The 20,756-nt window shown below is 33.8% G+C and overlaps 1 protein-coding gene across 7 annotated transcripts in view; it reads right to left on the reverse strand.

Annotated features, from left to right (window-relative positions):
- Nucleotides 1-20,756, reverse strand: part of ADGRB3 (adhesion G protein-coupled receptor B3) — a 654,835-nt gene that overhangs the window by 33,202 nt on the left and 600,877 nt on the right. For 6 of the 7 annotated variants that reach the window (XM_039852889.1, XM_039852886.1, XM_039852892.1 and 3 more), the window contains 5 exons: nt 20,342-20,411; nt 17,813-17,879; nt 15,308-15,393; nt 9,919-10,017; nt 9,429-9,600 (listed from right to left, as the gene is read on the reverse strand). In XM_039852889.1, coding sequence (XP_039708823.1) covers nt 9,429-9,600; nt 9,919-10,017; nt 15,308-15,393; nt 17,813-17,879; nt 20,342-20,411 — 494 coding nt within the window. The remainder of the gene's footprint in view (nt 1-9,428; nt 9,601-9,918; nt 10,018-15,307; nt 15,394-17,812; nt 17,880-20,341; nt 20,412-20,756) is intronic. The other variant, XM_039852891.1, reaches the window with a different exon arrangement.

Raw genomic sequence — 20,756 nt, forward strand, 5'->3', positions numbered from 1 at the left:
GAAGACTATTTCTTGTCTCCCTTCAAGTATAATGTGCCCTGATGTAAAAACAAAACACGATAAAACAAAAAGATAATAAAGATGGCTCTGTTTCAGGTTGATCGACTTGTGGGTGGGGGGAGGAGGTCACTTAGAGCCAAATTTCAGTAATATCCATTCACAATTGGATTCTGAGTAAAGAACAAACATCTGACAAATCTTTTATTAAACAAGTGAATAAACATGAGTAGATGAATGAAAAACAAACACACAATCCATAGTTGTTCTGATCACAGGATGTCTCTGCAACAGCATGTCCCTTCTACTTCCTGCGGTTCATTAGATTCCTAACAAGCTGTTGATAGACATCATCACAAGTAGCTTCTTATCCCAGTTAATGGCAAGGTCATTTTACTAATATTTTGTTTTTCTGATTTCACATTATTGACATTATCCTTATAGTTCAAATCTGTTTTACTGGATTATAAAACAAAGCAAAGATTTTCATTTCCCCTATTTTGCTGAAGAACCATTGTAGAGACTGCCAAGGGAAACACATAATGATCTTTACTTTTGAAAAGTATTGATATAAAATATCCTACCACTGTTTTGTTGTGAGATGTGTATAGCATTTGTATTGGCCAGAAAACAAACAAACAAACAAAAAATGGAGCCTGTTGTTTTCGGCTCCTCTTACCTACATCATAAGCCATTAGCCGTCTCTTTTCCAAATTGAAAAATATGGAAAGTGAAGTTTAGTGACCACCACAGGGTCTTGGCTAACCAGCTCAGTCATGAGATCTTTGTCCACCTGCATTTCTCCACCTCAGGTTCTAGTCCTGGTGATGTGACCACTATAGGTGTGAATTAAGAAAGCAGGAGATGGATTCTGCCCTCTCTTCCATTCTCTTTCTAATATTTCTAAATTTAGGATTTCCTAGAAAAAAAGAATGAGGAGTTGCCTCATATAAATAAACAAGGTGATCTCTTATTTATTCTTTCAAACACATCATTAAAAGTACAGGTTCAATGAAATCTAGTCTGATAATCTTTTCCTGAGGAACTGGATAAATATTTAGAACTAAATATTCTGCTTCTCCCTTGAAGGGGACACAACCTGGAAAAAGTTAGATTCTTTAAACGTGAAAGCTTTGGGGCTCCTCCTTTTAGGTAAAGTGACATATTAATAATCAAAAATTGGTCATGAGTCTAGTGTTTTCCAGATAACCACTGTTTCTGTTACGAAGAAATCTGCATTGAGGGTAACCACTATGAAAGTATGTCTGTTTTTAGAAAACAAATTCTAAGAACCAGTGTCAAAAAATAGGTACATGCTAATTTTCTGTTTGTGCCCTGAGACAAGTGTTAAAGAAGCATAATTTATAAAGGAAAATAAATAATATGTTAGAAATGCTGCCTTTCAAGAGCTTGTCACATGAAGATTTTTTCAAATCTATTTCTAATTAACCAAAGGTGGCACTTGGTAGCCGCTCTTTGCAGACCTTCAGAGTATAGCTGTTGAGGATCTTTTTGTCTAACAATAAAATATACAAAACAATTTCTATATGTTTCTCTTCAAAATCCACTATCTGATAGCCTGAAGGAAATATAGATCTAACTTTTTTTTTTATAACAGACACATATATGCACACACACAATCAATCAATACTTCAAACTCCCAAATATGACGATGGATTAAGGGCAATTGTACACTGGAGAATGATATCAATATTGTGAATTGGTCAATGTCATTTAGAGGAAATATAAAACAGAAAAGCATAAAAATTCTCTAGTAAACTCCAGGTCACTTTAATGATTATATAAGTGTCATAATTTAAGCATTATATTCTCTGACACTTTTAGTGCTTCTGTTACTTCTGATTCAGACAGATTTGCAGGAGAAATTCCAATTATTCTAAATGCTTTGTTTGATTTTTAAAAAATCTTAAAAATGCATTCAGACAATCTAGATGAGTTAGCCTTGAATATTTGTCCAACACTGTCAGGGAAGGAAAATGATTAGACTATATTTCACGCTGCTATTTCTTTCTCACAGAAAAGAGTGTTTCAGGCAAGATAGTACCTGGAAAGTCTATCTCCGGCTATTTAAAAACATTTTGATAACTGAATTTTCTATCAAAAAACCAGAGCATCTTTGGTGAATCAACGTGAATTGCATTGATGGAGAACAACTGGAATTTTTAAAAAGCAAGTCTATAAGGACCTTAATTCCAGACAAGGAGTATAAAAACAAACAAACAAGAGAGAGGTTAGAACTGGCTATGTCATCCAGCAATTAAAATCTTCTGTGCCAATAGTCATATTTACAGTGCTGGAATCTTGGTGTCTTTCTTGCCTTGTGATTAAGACTGAAGAAAAGTAATTTTTAGAAGATTAAAATGTTTATTATTTAAGCTCCTTAAGCTGACTTACTATTTGTGAAGAACAAGTCACTTATTTTAGGTAGCAATTTAAATTTTATTTTTGGATATTAAAATTATAACTGAATTCTTGCAATAGTATTGTTTTTGAAACTTGTTAGACTAGCGAATACAATTTTTAAATAAACCTATGTAGAATAATTATTTAACAAATTATGGCACAGTTAAAATCTAGAGTTCAAAATTTCCTCTCTTTATAAAATTCTGTGATAGGTCTTTCATCTTAATTGACAATCAGACTGAGGGTTAAAAACTATCAGGGTTAAAAAGCAAAAAAACGATATGTACATAGCCTTGGAATATTTAAGGGACTTCAAGGAAATCTGATGTCATGTTCTGAAATGAAAAAAAAGGAAAGACCAGAAATATCTTCAAAAATAAGGTGAGGTGAAAAACATAAGCTATCAAGGTTTTCTGCAAGTATCTAAAGGAGACATCACAGAAGTTATCCTTACCACTTCCTGCTGGGGGCTGCTCTAAAAATTCCTGAAAAAGCTACAAACCCTTTTATTATGGATGGATTCCTGGATGAGACACAAGTTCAAAAAGGTTTGCAGGAGTGTGTCTCGCTCCTGTCTCTCTCCCACAGGGAGAGTGATTCAGTTAGCTCCACAGCAGCAAGCTGAGGACTTCTCGGTTGGTCCTCACTCTGAAGGCAGCTTGGCAGAGTGTCACTCTGAAAGCCTGTGCCAGATTTAGAAATTGCTGGGGAAGAGCACTGAGCGATACTTGGCAGCGTTGCCGTTGAGAGAAACCTCACAGGAAAAAGCTGCGCTGTTTGAAATGGGCTCTGTATTTAGCTATCAAGCAGCTCAGACCCCAAATCTTCACCTTTTAAGAAGATAGTTTTACCTCCAGTTATTCTGAAGATCATTTTAAGCAGAGAAATAAAGTTACATTCTTGAAATTACTTGAGATTGCTACTGGAGGGAAAAGGAGTTTTTTATGTGTCCCGTATTTTTTTTTTTTTTTTATGAATCTGATCTCTACTGTTGTTTCTCTTGATTCATATTTGAACAAATGGCTTAATTCTTTTTAACCATATTAAATTTCATATAACTTAATCATTAAGTTAACAAGTAAGATTGTTCTCCATTTCATGTGTATTATGCTAATTGACATAAGCAACATGAATGACTTCACATTATTAAAATATTACCTGACTTCTCTGATAGCAAAGGAAATAAAAAATGGTTTGTCATTTGATATGTACTGAAGGAACAAAATGGACTTCAGTCCCAAATTAAATCCTAATGACTTCCTATTGGACTCCTCTAACAATTAAAGATTCTTTTGCCTAATCTCAAAATTGTTCTAGCTTTTATCGTTTTTGTATCAGTTTGGGGGTCACATAAGCTTCCCCAGATGACATTTCTCATATATGATCTGAAAAAATGTAACAGCGTTTGAGAAAAGGAAGAAATGAGAATAAAAGGAAAGGGAAGTTATATGCCAGCCACCACCACCTGTGCCTTCACAGAAGATATTTCATTTTAGCCTCATGCCATTCACTTCAGGGCAAAAAATAAAAAACTAATTTGTGACCTCTTATTTCTTATGTTTTTAACCTTTATTCCAGACATATTTAACTTCCTGTCACCAGTTTATCAATACTGCAAGGTGGGACCCTACGGATCTGAAAGGAGAACGAACGAGAGGAGATTTGCTTGTCCAAGTGGCCAGGTACTCAGAATTTGGGATAATAGCAAGCCCCGGTTGGACGCTACCTGGTAGACATGTCAGACTTTGCCAATATCTGTCATGAACTGTGTGTCTCAGTTTGTTCACTAATGCCATCCTAATTTGTTCACTAATGTCATCTGATTTCGTGCTCTTGTTAAGCTCTTAAGCCTCTGCATGGATTTAAGGAACTACATGTGCAGATTAAGACTGATGCAAATATTCATGATCTAATTGCCCTTATGGTCAAGTCAGGAAAGCCTACTCCACTTAAGAAATGGGATGACTGTTGGATGAGGGGAGGTTGGTGGTTTCTGGGAAAGGTAACTAGAAATATCAGCCTTGCCTGTGTCATCCCTGTGTCCCCATTTAAAGGCAGTCTCTGCAATCCTTACTCTCTGTTCTGATAAAATCCAGCTTTGTTGTGGTAACTGTAGTCATTCTCCCATTTCCAGATACACATCATATTTTATTAAAAATAAAACAAAATATTAAATGCATTTTTTGACCCTTCAATTCAGCCTGAAAAACAAAGTTCTTAGCAATTCACTCCATTCTTCCTTAAATCCTTGTCCATATACGACTCTCCTGAACAAGTTAGAAATGTTAGGATGAGTACCATAACCCTCCCACCCTGGGCCACTCACTTACTCTTTAAAACCTACTGAACTTTCTTCATGACACCACTCACAGTGGCCTCTCACCATGGCCACTAAATCCCCAAACAAGAAAGGTCTAAAACATCACTTAATCAACGCTCTGCCCTCAAATGTCATCAGTATTGTCTTTCTTAGTGCCGCAGTCACAACCATTAAAAAAAAAAAAAAGAAATCACGCTAGTGTCAGGATCACATCACTTGCTTTATGCCTCCAGGTGCCCCAGGTTGAGCCAGAGAAGGATCAACTCTCTGCTCTTCACCATAACCTTCACTCTGTGGAAAGCTTATAGCCAGTAGCCTCCTTCCATCTTCATCTACTTTACTTTCGCTTTCTTAATCTTCTAACCCCACTTTTCCCTGAGGGCCTGTTGAGTTCTAGTCTCCTATCTACCTACCCGCTTCATCTTCAAAGACCAGCGGAAAGCCTTGCCTATGTCTCATTAAGGGAGGACACAGATAAACCCTTTCATAGTAATGAGTCATACCTAATGTCCCTGTAAATAGTCAAGCTTGGAGATTCACTCAACTCTCCATATGAACTATGTATAGTATATGCAATATGACCTCTTTTCAAATTGTTATGTAATTGTTTCCCCGCTATTGGCTTCATTTTTTTAAAAAAAGATTTATTTGGGGGGAGAATATTGGTTTTAAATTAGATAGGCAAGGATGCTTGTCTGTTTTATAATTCACAGTCACATGTCTGTAAATCATTTTGTTTATCTGTACTCTATGGTATTAATAAGACTACATGGGAAATGGGAAGGAAGGAAGGGACGGAGGGAATGGGAAGGTAGAGGAAGTGGGGTGAGAGGAAGAGAGGAAGAGAGGAAGAGAGAAAGAGAGGAAGAGAGGAAGAGAGGAAGAGAGAAAGAGAGAGAGAGAGAGAGAAATCTGTTCATGTTTATTTTAAGCATTTTGCTACAAAATTGCTTGATGGGTTTGGATGAAGATTCTGGGACCTCATCTGGTGCAGCCTAGACCTCCTGCCAGTGCTGGGGAAGAAAAGAGGAGCTTGGCCCTGTTACTGACGCTACAGAACAGCCACAGGATCCTCAAAGACTGATACAACAAAATCATCCAGTTAAGCACTTTCCTTTTTCCCTTCCATTTAGTGAAAGGGTTTATTGTAGCTTATTTTGAATCACAATCTTGTTATTTTCCCCCTCTGACATCAAGCTGTAAGATTGTCTTAGAGCCAGGCACAGCCAGGGACAGTAGAGATGAGAAGAATGTGCAAGCACCAAGAAAGTGGTTTCCTAGCAACAGTAACTATTTCAAAGATTTCATAACTCTTGTGTAGTTTGAATTTCCATAGCAATGTAGAGAATAGTAAATAGTAGATGCTGTTATGTGCTTAATGCAAATGAATTCTAATAAAAAAATGACCAATTAATGGAGGAAATGTCTATATTTGTTCTATTAGATTCTGTCTTATTCGGTATTATACATCTCAGCTTCCAAGATCTAGGTTTGGTTACTGAAAGTAATGTGTTGTGATAAATCAGATGGTTTAATTAAAAAAAGAAAATTCTTATTGCCTGTTTTCTTTTTCTGAGGCATCTACCAAAGCAATTTAAAAGACAAAGGTGCTCTAGAAGAAGACACTGTATTTTCAAAAATACAAGTTTTATGAAGTGTAATTATTGAGATGTCAGTTCTGGAAGTCACAACAAATTGTTATGCAAAATATCTATTTGTTGCTTTTTTTAATAAAGCAAAATATAATTGAGTTGACAGTACCAGAGTGATCATTTCTCCCTTCCCTCCTGACTAGAAATGATTTGGGTTATAAAATTGGATCCACTGAAAACAAAAGCACTTTTAAACTAAATTAAGCCCCATACACATCACATTTAAAATGGCACAGTTACAGTATTTCATTTCTTTTCTCCTTCTTAAACTGCAAGGCAATATTCCTCTCTTGTGTACATCTACCTCCTTCACAGGAAGACTGCAGAAGTAAATATGGGTAAAGCCTTTTGAACTTATATTGAAACAATCATTAAAAACTAAAAACAACCAAATTATGTTACTATATGTCACAAATTATGTTACTGTATGTCAAAAATACACATTTATCTGTTATCCAGTCTCTAAATTGAAGGAAATATTTCTTACATTGCTTGTACACTTTTAAGAAAGAAAAATCCATATGAAATTATCTTGAATTATATGAAATCCATATGAAAATATCTTGAATTGTGAAGAAAAACTTTGAAAAAAAAAACAGATGAGATAAAACTATGAGAACTCCTATAGGATTATCAAGTAGATTAATAAATATGAGTCATTACCCAGTACTTTACGCTTAGCTATTTAGTCCTTTGCTTTGGTGTATTTTTATGGAATGTTATGTTCATAGGAGACGCCAGAGACATGGAATGATGCTTCTGTTCCCCTGGGCTGTGGTTAATGTTAGGGCAGTGTGATCACAGGTAATACGAGATAGACCCATGGGTAGTGTCAGGTGATATACATTTAGAAGGTCAAGAAGAATTTCTGTGAACTCAGTGAGGCCTCCTTATGATGTGGTCCTTGGAATCCACAAAATTTAAACAAGATTCTTTTGGTTTTTCAGTAAGAACTTCCTCTGAGGAATTCTGAAAGAAACCTTCTCTATAACTGAAAGCTGCTCTGTGTATTTATAGGAATGTTACAGAGTATTTTTAAGGGACAATGTGAGAATATTGGATATGCAAATTTTCATTTTAGGGTTGAAATGAAAAACAGTTATGACATTCTGCTATTAATTTATCAGCTATGAAATTATTCAGTTTGGACTAATCATTGAAAATACAACAATTATAGGGCCAATAGCCATTTTACAGAAAACATATTTATAGACATCTATTTTAGCAGAAGCATTTATTCTATGATTTAATTATCTTTAAATCATGTTTTGACAGTTACTAGTCCAATTAGCAAGTGTAAAAAAAGTTCTAATGAAAATGAATTTTTGTGCCAAATAATTTTCTTCATGTAAGCAGCAAAAATCTGATAATAAGCCATCAAAATTTCTGTCACTTTAAAATCTGAATATTTTGACCACGGCCTAAGGCTATCTGGAAAGCTTATTTCTAAAGAAAAAGAGAGGCTTAGAGATGCTTTAACACTTAAAGTATTACATCTTCAGAAAATTGCATGCGGATATATCTTGTATCTTGCTTAAAACCCACACTGTTCATTCTTAACTGTCAATCAAAAATACATACCATGTGTCTACTCTAAACAATTTTGTTACATAAACATGTTAAAGATAATATTAATATAAAGGACCCACAAGCCGTTTCACATGAAGAACAGAGACCTAAATTATTCAATTTCTGTTTAACTTTTACTTTGGTTTATAAAGAATTTGATACTTGGAGATTTTTTAATGCTGATATTCTAGGTAAAAATTTGTGAAGAGGAAATAATAAGGCTTAGCAACTGTGAACTAAATCAGATTTTTAAAATGATGAAATATCCTTCCCTTGCAATGCGAAGTCATTATTCTTGTCTTTTGTTTTTCATCATATGTTCTTAGAATACATATGTGGGTTTATTGCTGACATTTGCATCATACTAAAGTAGCTTGGAAATATTGTTCTCCCCATCTGGCAAATGAGGTAAAAACCTTTCGTTACCTTCACGCATCACTGTAAAAACTATGTGGTGTATACTCAAATACGCATGTGTCTTTTTGCAATGTGCACATCATAATAAAGTTTTCTCAAACAAGATAGATAATGCAAAATGACAGCATAGACCATTTTCTCAAAAATATTAGCATGGCACCATGTCATTGTGTGTTTTAGTCACCACCATCTCCAGAGTAAATGCTAAAATGACTCATAAACACTCAGTGCTTATAAACACTCAGAATAACTTTTGCACTGGTTAGAAAACAATATTTTATCCCTAAACAATTCAAGTCTGAAATCTATCACTGTTCTGGATGGATTTGGTGCAAATTACTGTCTCCACTTAAAAAAAGATTACTTCTTTCCCTCACTGCTGACAATAACCTTAACCAAACCTGTGAAAAATGCTGTGATTATAGACCTATAGTGCTTGGGGATAATTATTACCTATCATGCTCCACTGTATACATTTTTTTTGTAGTTTCTGAGTATAAACAATTATATCAAAACCACTCATCTTTAGTAACTTTAACCACAACTTAGAATAGAGACAAAAGAACTTCATTAATTGTCAACATTTTCTATATAAAAATAAGTTAAGTATGAGGAATAGGGATATGTTGTGTGTAGAAGCACAAGTTAGGGAATGGGTTCGAGAAATATCATTGCATTGTATTTGTGAACCATACCTTTAAAAAATATGACACCCTACTCTCCTATCCACCAGTTTTTCTAACAGACTTACCTATATCTATGACTCCATCATAACCTTTTTTGTACCTATTCTCTCTTGTTCTTGCCACCTCTGGCTATGTTTTCCCTTGCATTATCCCAGCTGTTTTAATCTATCACTTTCAAAGCCCAAGGAACCCTCTTGAACTTTGCCTTAAAACTATGTTTTAGCTTTGACTTCTAAATGATTGTCTTTGGAGGAGACTAGCTTTAATCTGAAGATCAAGATATTAAAATAAAAGATATTTGTTAATGTGGAAAATACTCTTCTAGGTATCACTCTTCTCTCTCACAAGAATCATATTTCTCACCTCTCTCCGAAGAATGCAGTGGACCATGACTATCACAAAGCCTTGCAATGAATCAAACACGGCAAAAAGTATCTGAAACAATATGGAGCGTTTGTCTGTCATGGCCAGAACCGCAGACATCCATGTCAGAGCCAGAAGGGGCAACACTACACAGGAGCTCCAAAGAGATGCCCTGTTAAGAGACAGAGAAAGCGACCTTATGAGGCTGCACATCACACCCCAGGCAAAAACCAAATCCCCATTCAACAAAGCATTCTTTTACGTGGCACCAAACCATTAATTTGGAAACCACAAAGCAGGTAACGTTTCCCAGTTTTATTTAATTTTTTATAGACAATCCCACAATACTTATAAAGACAGTTGCCAATTATAAATATTTAAGTATGCTCTTAGCTCTATTATTAGCAAACTTTTTTTTTTTCATCATAGCATTTTCTCACATGCACTGTAAAAGATTTGTAACAAGAAGATGTAAATGATCAGGACTAACATGGCGTTACTGGCGGTGGTGGCTGACAAAGCTGTTGTTGAAACTACTCCACACTTGGCACATTTGAGCGTCAAACCGCTATGAGGCTCACTCATCTGACTGCAAACAAACAGAACACCCACAAAAAGAACAAAATATTGAATTGTCACCAAAAAAAAACGTTGCTGCTGCAAATTAGCTTTCAAATACGATTTCATGCAGAAAAGTATATTCATCAAAGATGAATGTTCTAGGTTGTTTTAAAGATGCATTTATACTACACATTATTTTTGTAACATTTGCCTTTTAATAATATGGGCCTTTGTTGCATGCGAAGCACATTTTCGTAATTTACACCATAAATGGCCCTTGTGTCTACAGATCAAAGTTGCCCAATACACTGAGTTAAACATAAGCATGTGTTTGTGTAGACATACAGTGAAAACCCTTTATTCAGACCCCTGAAAATCAAACAAGTAAGGACTCCAAGCTTCAAAGATTTTCTTGTCTTTTGCAAAAGGCACATATTATCAATTAAAACCTTTTGAAACGTAAACACGTATCTCAGAAGTCCAATATAGGAAGATATTTATTTTAGGTCTTCAGTCATTTGTGGAAGATGTAGCCTTTGTCTCGAAATATTTGTATTTTGAAATTTCTTATAGTATCAATGTACCGTGCATATTTTAGGATGATCTGAATATAGGGGATGATGAAATTTGATGAAATTAGTTGATAATAAAAAGGATGATAGTTTTCTGCTTTAATAAACACATTTAACATAATCATTAAGTTCAAAAAATTTTTTTCTGCACATTTCATCATAGACACCAACTAATAGTATTTAAATGGTCTAGTCTAGTCTAGAGCATTTTGCAGGTAAATTTAAATTCAAATAATTCAAGTTCAATTTATTATGTCATAGAAGCAGTCATAATACATGGAAAAACTTTATATACATTTTGCTTTAGAAAAGAGTCCTTTGAAAACGACTGGTTTATTAAAATATAATCCCCTCAGGAAAAACCAAAAATAAATTACTTGAATGAAGATTCAAAGCATCTTGAAATTATTCTCTGTGGTGTACTTCTCTCATCCATTCCCATATAGTGTTTATGTCTAAAATATGTTTGCCCAGTAGGTTTTTTTTTTCTCAATAATATTATAGTGGACTTACATCACCATGTGTATAATCAAAGTGGCAGAACAGAGAAAATCATAAGAGGCTCGTAATTCAGTATGTCTGGTCTCTTAAACAAGTGCACTCATTTGTTAATAGTGCTTGGATGGGATAATAAATCTGAAAGCAATTAAGTAGATTGATCAGTGAACCCTATGAGAAAAATCCAAGCTTTCAGAGCTTGATGTGGGGGTAGGGAATATAATACTAAATCATTCACTGTACTGATTCACCCCAGGATATATGTACTAACCACATCTATCTGAGCTTTCCAAAATAATAAGTAACCAGTAGTCTATCCACTGCAGTTCATGAATATCTCAACGGGCATGTCAATGTATTTGAAACTACTCCAAAATGAGTACCTAGACCAGTATTCTCCATAGTGGCTGGACATCAGATGTATCTGCCCAACTCCAAAAACTAATTTAATGGGATCCAGGCACCTGTATTTTTTCAAAGTTCCATAGATTATTCAGATGAACAAACAGGAATGAGCACCACTGTCCTAACTATTCATTTGTGTGTCCTCAGTCTTCTTAAGTCCCACCATATTAATTTAAAAGGCAAGCCTTCGTCATTGATTGATTACTTTATTATAGAAGATAGGCTATTTGGTGTTTGTGTTTCAAACACAGATGTGGCTACCTTTCTCAATTTTAAGGACACTATGCCTGTAGGCTCTGAAATAGGATTGGAAAGCCAAAGATTACTAAAAATTACTAAAAAATCAAACACAATATCAGTATTTTAGCCCTGAAAAACTAATTTGAACTAAGTATGGGCTTTCTTTAAGAGTATTTGAAATGTTCATTTCTCTTTGTGATTTGAGACTGACTAAAAGGTCTACACATACTTCCCTTAGTGCTGTTGAAAACTATGCTTGACGTTTACTGGTTGGACAACTTTGGAATTCTGTTATTAGAATTGTTAGATGTGAATGGAGCAGAGGAAAGATAGGTTACCCAGAGAGAGATCTAATATTTTTTCCTAGTTTGCATGGCCACTATAGAAATTAACAAATATGAAGAACACGTAGTCCGAATGCTAAACTTAGTTGCTGCAATGAAAAATAAAATCTTATTTCTTTGTTATAGGAGAAATTATGCAGTTATAAAATAAACACAATGCTAACAGTTAAAAGAAAAATTGAATTTCCCATAAGTTCAGATGTAACTGGTATCCACTAGAGCACTAGTGTCTGAATGCAGGTCACTTCACTTCTCTCTCCATGACTGTGGGGTCTTGAAGTCTCTAAATTCTAGTTCCTGTCCCAATTTTCTCTTCTTAAAAAATTTTTTTTTGGTCTGATTGATTGGTTTGTTTTAGTACTATAAAACATTCTCTGGAAAAAATTTTTTGCCCCTCCCTTTGGAAAAATCTCATGAGATTTTTATAAGATCCTGGTATAGTAGTCTCCTTCATTTCAGGTAGATAAGGTAAAGCAGTTTAAAATACATAGTAGATAAGAAAATTCCACTGCTGCAAAAGAGAAAATAAAATATTCTCTTCGAGATGTTCTAAAAAGATACATGCTGTTTTATCTTATTTTCATTCTTTCCAATTATAATTTTATATAAGATGTGTTGATATTTATAATAAATTCCCCCTTGGTAAATATATTTCATATATTAGAAAAATTTAATACAGTTGGGTATTATAAAACTTGTCAAGCAATTGTATAATTAAATATTAATTCACTCATTCATTTATAAATATTTATTGAGCATAAATATATGCTTGGCAGTTTCTAATAACTGATTAAAAATAGAAAAAATAGGATGAGGCACATTTCAAAAGAAATGCTTAATATATATGTATTTTCAGAAAACCCGAAATGGTCAATATTTACAATGAGGGAGATCAACTGTTAAGTTAATCAATTAGCTTTCTGCTCAATGTTTCTTTAGTTAATGCTGGTTATACTTAATGCTGGTTATAGTTAATGCTGGTTCATCACTGAAATCCTTATTACTGTCTTCACTGCTTTCTCTGTGAAGTAAATTAGCTTCAAACACTCAAGTCTTCTAAAAAATTTCCTTCAGTAACACTTGAATAGAGAGCAAATTTGAATCTCTATACACTTATGCTAAAATAGCATTTTATAATATAGATTAAAAAAATTTTAAACCTAGATTCATTAGTTTGTTTATTGTTCTTTTCTGCTTTGGACAGTAACCAGTATTCTGCTTTTAACAACATTTTTATTTCTCCAGCAGTGGCCTTGAAACCAGAAAACACTACTTGACTCAGTTTTGCCAGAGAAACAGATGTAATTTTTATCATATTTTTAGAAATACAGGTTTTAAAATTAACACATAGATCAAAATGGATAATTTCTAAATTCATAATGTGACAATGTTGTCATTTCTCCTAAACCTAAGTTATCTCTTACAAAGAGCTATGTGAATCAAACTGGATATTACATATAAAACAATTAAGTGAGAAAAAATATTAAATGTAAATTTAATAAACCTTGAACATTACTCATGCTGATGGTCTCATCTCTTTTTCTGACCTCAATGTCATTGATGGTGAAATCATGGAAGCTTGCTTGGTAGAAGTCAGGGTCCTTTGAAAACAACCTGTCTGGCTTGGCTTCCTCATTTCACTCATAACGATAGCCAGCATTTGTTGAGGGAGTGCTTGCTATTTGCTAGATATATTAATAAATGCTTTATACATATTATATTCCATGTGTTCTACTATGAGGCAAGAGTTATTATCCTATTTTACAGGTAAGAAGAATTAGCTGCAGAAAGATTAAGTAACATGCTCAAAGACATACACACAGGTAGTAAATTGCAGAGCTAGATATTGAGTATGTCTTTTTCTTAACCTCAAAGCTTTATCCTAACCATTCACTACCCTCTTCCCTAATTAAAAAGAAAATTATACAAGTGGCAGAACTGAGTATGAATATCCAGTATTCAGTATGATCGATTTATTCTTACATCATTATTCTAGATGGAAATAACTGAAGAAGCTATTGCTCCAGTTCTAACCAGAAGTGGCAGACTAACAAGAGTAATCTTGAAAGCTTCAAGTTCAAATGGTATAGAAAGCTCAGTGTCTATACAAGTTCAAGTCTGCCTATTTAAAGATGCTGTGGAGACTCATTTGAAGTGGAAAAAAAAAAAGTATCTAAATGGGAAGTGATTCCCCCCATCAGAAAGAAATCCCCAATAATGTTTTTTGTTACATCATTGTGATTCTGATGTTTGATATGAATGATATCAAATTTTATATTGAAAGCTATTAAGCCTCATCTTTTACTAGGGAAAAAAAAATACCTGGACTATCTTATAAATCATTACATAGATTATAAAAACACAGAGGACCTAAAATTCTCACCAGTCATCAAATACTATGACTATTAAATAACATCTTAAATCATTTAAAAAATTAAAACAATTGCAGGGTAAGTTGTGAATAAAGGCATAGTTAAACAGAAAAGAGAAAGCTATAAACTTTTTGCAAGAAAAGATACAAGGGGAAATTCAAAGGCATTAATACTTCATTCAAGCTTCTACAAATTTTTATGATGCAGTGAAGATATAACCTTAAAATTACTATTGATCTGCTTAAGAAATGTTAATAAGTCATTAGATATGATGATATTATAACAGTAAAATGCTTTTCTAAATTTTATAAATGGTTAAAATGCACAAGTGGAAATTAATAACTTTCTAGCAAGTTATAGTCAAAATGTCATATAGAATAAGAATATATGACAAGAATAGTATTTCATAAGTGATTATTTCAAGTACAGAATTTTTCTGATACACACAATTAACCAAAGAAAATGCAGCATTTTCACCCTACTAGGGTTTGCTTCTCCCAATTCAGTTCTGTCTCATATGACATTATATTCAATCTACCCTTTTGTCCTTTGTGAGCAAAACTAGGGAGTCTTTGAAAATCCTCACCTAAGGACAAGTATTTTAAGACTAGCATTAACATTTAATCTTTTTCTGTTACCAACAAGCTGTATGCACAAACTCAGATTTTCTTAATGGTCTTCAAAAAAAAAATTTTTTTTTAAAGATTTTTGGCCACATTACTTAAGAATAATAGTACATTGGAAACTTGAATGGCAGAATCTACCAGATACACTGGTTCACCAAGAACAAAATTCAAGGCACAGTCAAATTCAGTTAGTGATGATCTAGAATTAGAGTATGGGATTCACTGGTAAAGAACCTTCAAAATCCACCAATTGCAGCTTACCCGGCTCTGTGTTTGAGCTTTTTATCTAGGATCCCATCTCTGGAAACAAGTTTATTAAATACCAAAATGCCAATCACCATGTTGACCTGTCAAACAGAAACAAAGGTTGACCTTTCAATGATATTAAAGGGAATCAGGTCTCTGTTTCTCCTGAAAGCACTGTTTTCTCAATTTACAACCACCACAGAATCAAATACTCACAATAGTAGTGACACGAAGCACTTCTCAAATATTTTATAAGTGCATAAAAGAATACAGAACAATTTAACATTGGTGTGTTAAAGTTTTAAAGTACATTAAGTACATTTGATTTCAATGCTTCACAGTTAACACTGAAGAAATTAACTTTCAATTGCTTAACTTTTAAATGGTGTCATACTATGCCAGTCTGGCATTCTTCTTTCTGAGTCACCCTTGAATAAAATCAATTGGCTAAATGGTTTTACCCTTGCCTGAGAGTCAAAGGATTTTGAGTCTCACAGTATGAGTCTAGTGTGAGCCCTGGCTACCAAAGGTGCTGAGGATTTGTCATTGCCCGAGCAGGGAGAAGAGAATGCCTAAATTCCTAATGCTGTGTGGTTATTTCTCCTGTAGAGTGGGCAGCATTTTGATGCACCATGCCTTTCAAGACAAAGCAGAAAACCTATTCAACTCACCAGACTCCTTTAAAAGATGGACACTAACACCACTTCTTACAATGTGCTGTATTGAACACTTCTCGGCATTTTCTAAGACTCTCTTACTCTCACATAAAATGATTTAAATACAGCTGAAATGAAATCACATATATTTTTCGTTCTCAAGTAAAATTGTAAAAAGCTGCAGAGATAGCTGTGGTCTATTTGCAGCAGCTTATTATGATGAGTACCCACAGTTCTCTAATCTACCCGTAGTTTCTGATAAAGGAATCCATTCCAATAATGAAACCAAGATAATCAGAGAAAAATATTTCTTCTTTCTGTCTTCCTGTCCCTTACCTCCACCATCAACAGAATTTTGACGCTCCCCCAATACAAACGATAATTACACTGAAACTAGTTTTTCACAAAAAAATCTCTTTAAATCAAGCAGGATGACTAGTTAAAAAAAAATTCCACTTCCCCCAATTCACTTTGGCCAGATGAAATATAAAGCTGAAATATGTTTAATTCTTGGTGTAAGGAAAATGCAAAGCACCTGTGAGGCGGGGACTTCAGAGGTGTCACTCCTCAGAGCTTCCTGACAAGACACCATTTAATCAGGAGACTTACTCATCTTCGAACTTCTCATTATTTAAACTAATAAAAAAAGCGTATTTCAAGGATTCTATTAATCTCCAATTAATCAGGAGGAGATTCATCACCACTCCAAAAACATACTTTGGTCTTTCAATTATACACATACTCTTTGTTTCTTCATTTTATGGTTATATGTATATTAACTTAGTAGCTTAGGGAAATAATTCAATTGATTAAATAAAAATTCAATGCAGCAGACAAAAATTATATCTAATAGTTCCAGTTCTCCTATGCTCTTCTCAACACTTATGTCTAGATTTTATTTCTCTTGTGAATATTAACAGTTCCTGCTCTTTGTATAGAGCGAAAACTTTAAAGGAAGAAAATGTCACATAGAGTTAAGAAAGGTGTCGCTAGTTCCCAATTTATTGAATGAATTGTTCAAGAAACCAAAGGAAAATTTTCTAATTAGAAACCTAATTGCATAGTGATATAGATTTTTGTATTTAATTCAGATCATTTCTTTACTCCCTTACATTTTTCAAAAGTTTACTGAACAAGAAAGATTTGTAATCAGTAAATTCAGAGAGAGAGAAAGGCAAATCGGTAGGAAATTTTCATGTTCCTATTATTAAACATGTACAGAAATTAGTTTTAATTCCAAAAAGAAAAAAAATTGGAATCCTCATGCATAACATGGCAGGGGTTCTCAACTGGGGGTGATTTTTACCCTCAGGAAGCACTGAGAAATGTCTGGAGACATTTTTGATTGGGAAAAATAAAAAGTGATATTACTGATATCTAGTAGGTAGAGGCCAAGACGGCCCCACAGCAAAGAAGTAGCTGGTCCAAAACCTCTGCAAAGCTGAGGCTGAGCAACTTGGCATATGGACATGTATTTTCTCATTGATATTTGGCTGCAGCAGCATTTATTAAGTTTAAGAGGTCTCAACTATATAGATTATATAGAACAGTAGAAAGGTAAAATGATCATAAGCGATGAAGTTTTATACATGAAAGAATTTATTGACACTCAAACTTCTTTACAAATATGAAATTACTGTAAGAGAAATTCCATACTCCATTTAATATTTTTCAATCTTTAAAACAGGAATATTTTGGAGTAATAAGGACTGAATAGCAGTTGATATTCAAATTTAAGTAATAATTCATTGAACTTTAATATTTCTACACAACAAACACAAAATTGCCACTCTAATTGAAATAAAATAGTCTTTAAAAATTTTTTTTTGCTAAGAAAACAAAATAAATTGATCTCAATTTTTACCAGGACAACGGCTGCCGCAGGTCCAACAAAAGCGTAGAGTAGTCCTCCTTCAAGAGAGAGCCAGCAACTGAAAATAACATCAGATAAAAACTAACAAAAATTAGTGATAAGTGTTAAATCACGGAAGTGTGATACAAATAACTTGGACTATGTGCTTAGCTTTGGAATTGTGACAAATTTCAAAGCTTTGTAATAAAAAAAAATTGCATAGAAGATGTGGGAAAAGCTAAAATTAGAGCAGTTCATGAGTGAAAAATACTATATATGTCTCACAGAAAAGAAACTTATTTAAGGCTTTACTTTCGGACAGTTAAAACATTTTAGATAAATTACTCTTGCAGTGAGATTTTTATATTGACTTTCAGTACAAAGATGACAAGTTGTGTAAAACACTGCACTGCATTCATTATAGAATTGTCAAATATATACTTTTAAGCAAAATTGTTTTTAGAGTCTTAGACATGCCATTTACCAGATCTTCCTTGAGGCCACTGAGCTACTGGGAGAAACCGACTTAAAAGCTATCATTGCAGTGAATGGATAATTTACATGGATAGTTTGCATGCTTTTTTTTTTTCTTTCTAATTTTATTTTTTCCCCAAAGTACTAAGAAAATTCACAAGAGATAAACTTTTGATTAAAATCAGTGCAGCTTTATTTATTTCAATTACTAAATTCACCAAGAGATGCAGGTTTGCACTGATAGAGACATGGTAACCCATTTAAGAAAAAACATTCATTCTCACACAGCACAGGAAAACCCAAGAGGACATGGGGCTTGGCACTGGAGGCTTTGCAAGGTGACTCATCTGCTCATGCAGAATCCAGGAGAGTCAAATGAGGAAACTATGAGGGACCATTTTATCACTGTTGATGAAAAGGGTCATGCCCATGATTTCATGTGCTTGTTTTTGACATGTGACTGTTTTCAACAGTACTTATCAGTCCACAGAATCAGAATGCTGCCTTCAAAATTAACAACTCTGTGTCTGTTCTAACAACAAACTTCTATATTTGTTGTGGTAGTAGTTACATGACTTATGCATTTGTTAAAACTCACAGAACTCTAAACCTAATAGAGTAAATGTTACTCCATGTACACTATAACTTAACGTTTTTCATCTAGTAATTTTATATATATACACACACATACATGTATCAATTAAATCCACAACACAAATGTGTGTATGTGTGTGTGCAAAGTCTCCATTTAGTTATTGCTTCTTGCCATAACAGCAGACAGATAAAATTCTGCTTTCCCACTTTGTGACTGATGATTTAATATCTATTTTTTAAATAAAATACCTGGAGAAAAATCTTTAAGTGTGATAGAACACTTTAGTTTGGTGTCTCTGAGACTGCCACTAAATTTCTATATTTGTGTGTAAGTTAATCTTTGTATTATATTTGGTTTTAATCATAAGCTCCTTGAAAGTTAGAACCATATCATCCATAATCCTACATCTTTCCATATCCCCAATACAGTACCATTCAAATACTGGATTTATACCAAAGAAATCATATTATTGTAAAAAGCAACTGCTTAAAGGAAATACTGCTGGAGTAAGCACTGCTTGACAACATAAGATATCAGGGAGGTTTTCTTCCCCTGATAATACAGATTGCATAAGAAAAACAAGTGCTCTGATGACACTGAGTTCTTTAAATTCTTTAGATATTTCTTTTGGATGGACAAGTGATGTCTCTTGGCACACTCAATTTGAGTGAACCTACCGAAGAGCCTAATAATTAGCAGTGGTTCTTATCTCAAACCTAATGACAATTAAACAGAACACTTCACTTTAAAATTCATCCTTCTAATAAGATATACATCTTTCTCCCCACTTCTCAATGCCTCCTCAGCTTGAAAAAACAGATAAAGTAAAATATGAAAATGCATTGTATTACATTTGAAATATAAACTTTATTTATAAATCCTCTCATAGAATTTATTAGTATTACAGTTATGATTAATTAGGATGAGCTGATATCATACCCCTTTTTCTCTCTTCTAATTTCTTCCCATAGCCCAGGCAATTCCTAATCTGGAATCTATTGATTCCCCTGATCTATAAGTGTTAGTATGTATTATCCTAACATAGACAAGAAAACTTGAACAAACATGACAAAATGTTGTTGATACCGATATATATCATCATCGGTGAAATTAGAAGCTCAGATCAGAATTACATTCTAAAAGGTAAACATGTCAAGATTTATCCAGTTCTATAACAGTGTGTTTGAGATTGAACATGCAAAGTACATACTGAAATATTTAAAAAGTCAAGTACTCTGGTCTTATAGAGAAATGGGAAATTGAAACAAGGATTCTGAACAGTGATGTGGCATTTATTTTCTAACTTTCGTGCATTTAAACAACCCAACTTCATTTCTCACTAATGTGATTTCTACCATTGTCAATGACTCAATGACAAAATGCAAACCATCAGCAGTGCCCACCAAGACTAATGAAGCACATTGATGATTTACTTGATTATAAACATGATTTATCACTGTGGATTGACTTACTAGTGATCAGTGCCATATCCTTTTGTCCTGGTGAAGCCTACTGATGTGGCCACTACTAATGCTGGTAAACCTGTAAGAAAAACATTGTCACACTTCACATTCAGGTATAACCACTGTGCATACTGGCTCAAGAGAGGCTAGGACAAACTCGAAACGATTAAATCGGAGGAACTACCTTTGGATGAATCACTTCATAAAGCATGTTTCCATTACAAAATTTCTTTCAAGTACAAAAATATGAGAGCGACAGCTGAGTTTTTAACTCAGTGCACTTCTCTGATGTTGCTAGGTTACCATCGCATTTGGCATGGGTTTAAAGGAAACTAATAACAGAGATTTAGTATATATTTTAAGTTATTTTTTCCCTAGAGGTTTACACTGTTATAAAGGAAATTTACAGTTAGAAAATCAGAAA

The sequence above is a fragment of the Pteropus medius genome, unplaced genomic scaffold, assembly GCF_902729225.1.
Source record: "Pteropus medius unplaced genomic scaffold, Ma_sr-lr_union100, whole genome shotgun sequence".
Classification (NCBI taxonomy): Eukaryota; Metazoa; Chordata; class Mammalia; order Chiroptera; family Pteropodidae; genus Pteropus; species Pteropus medius.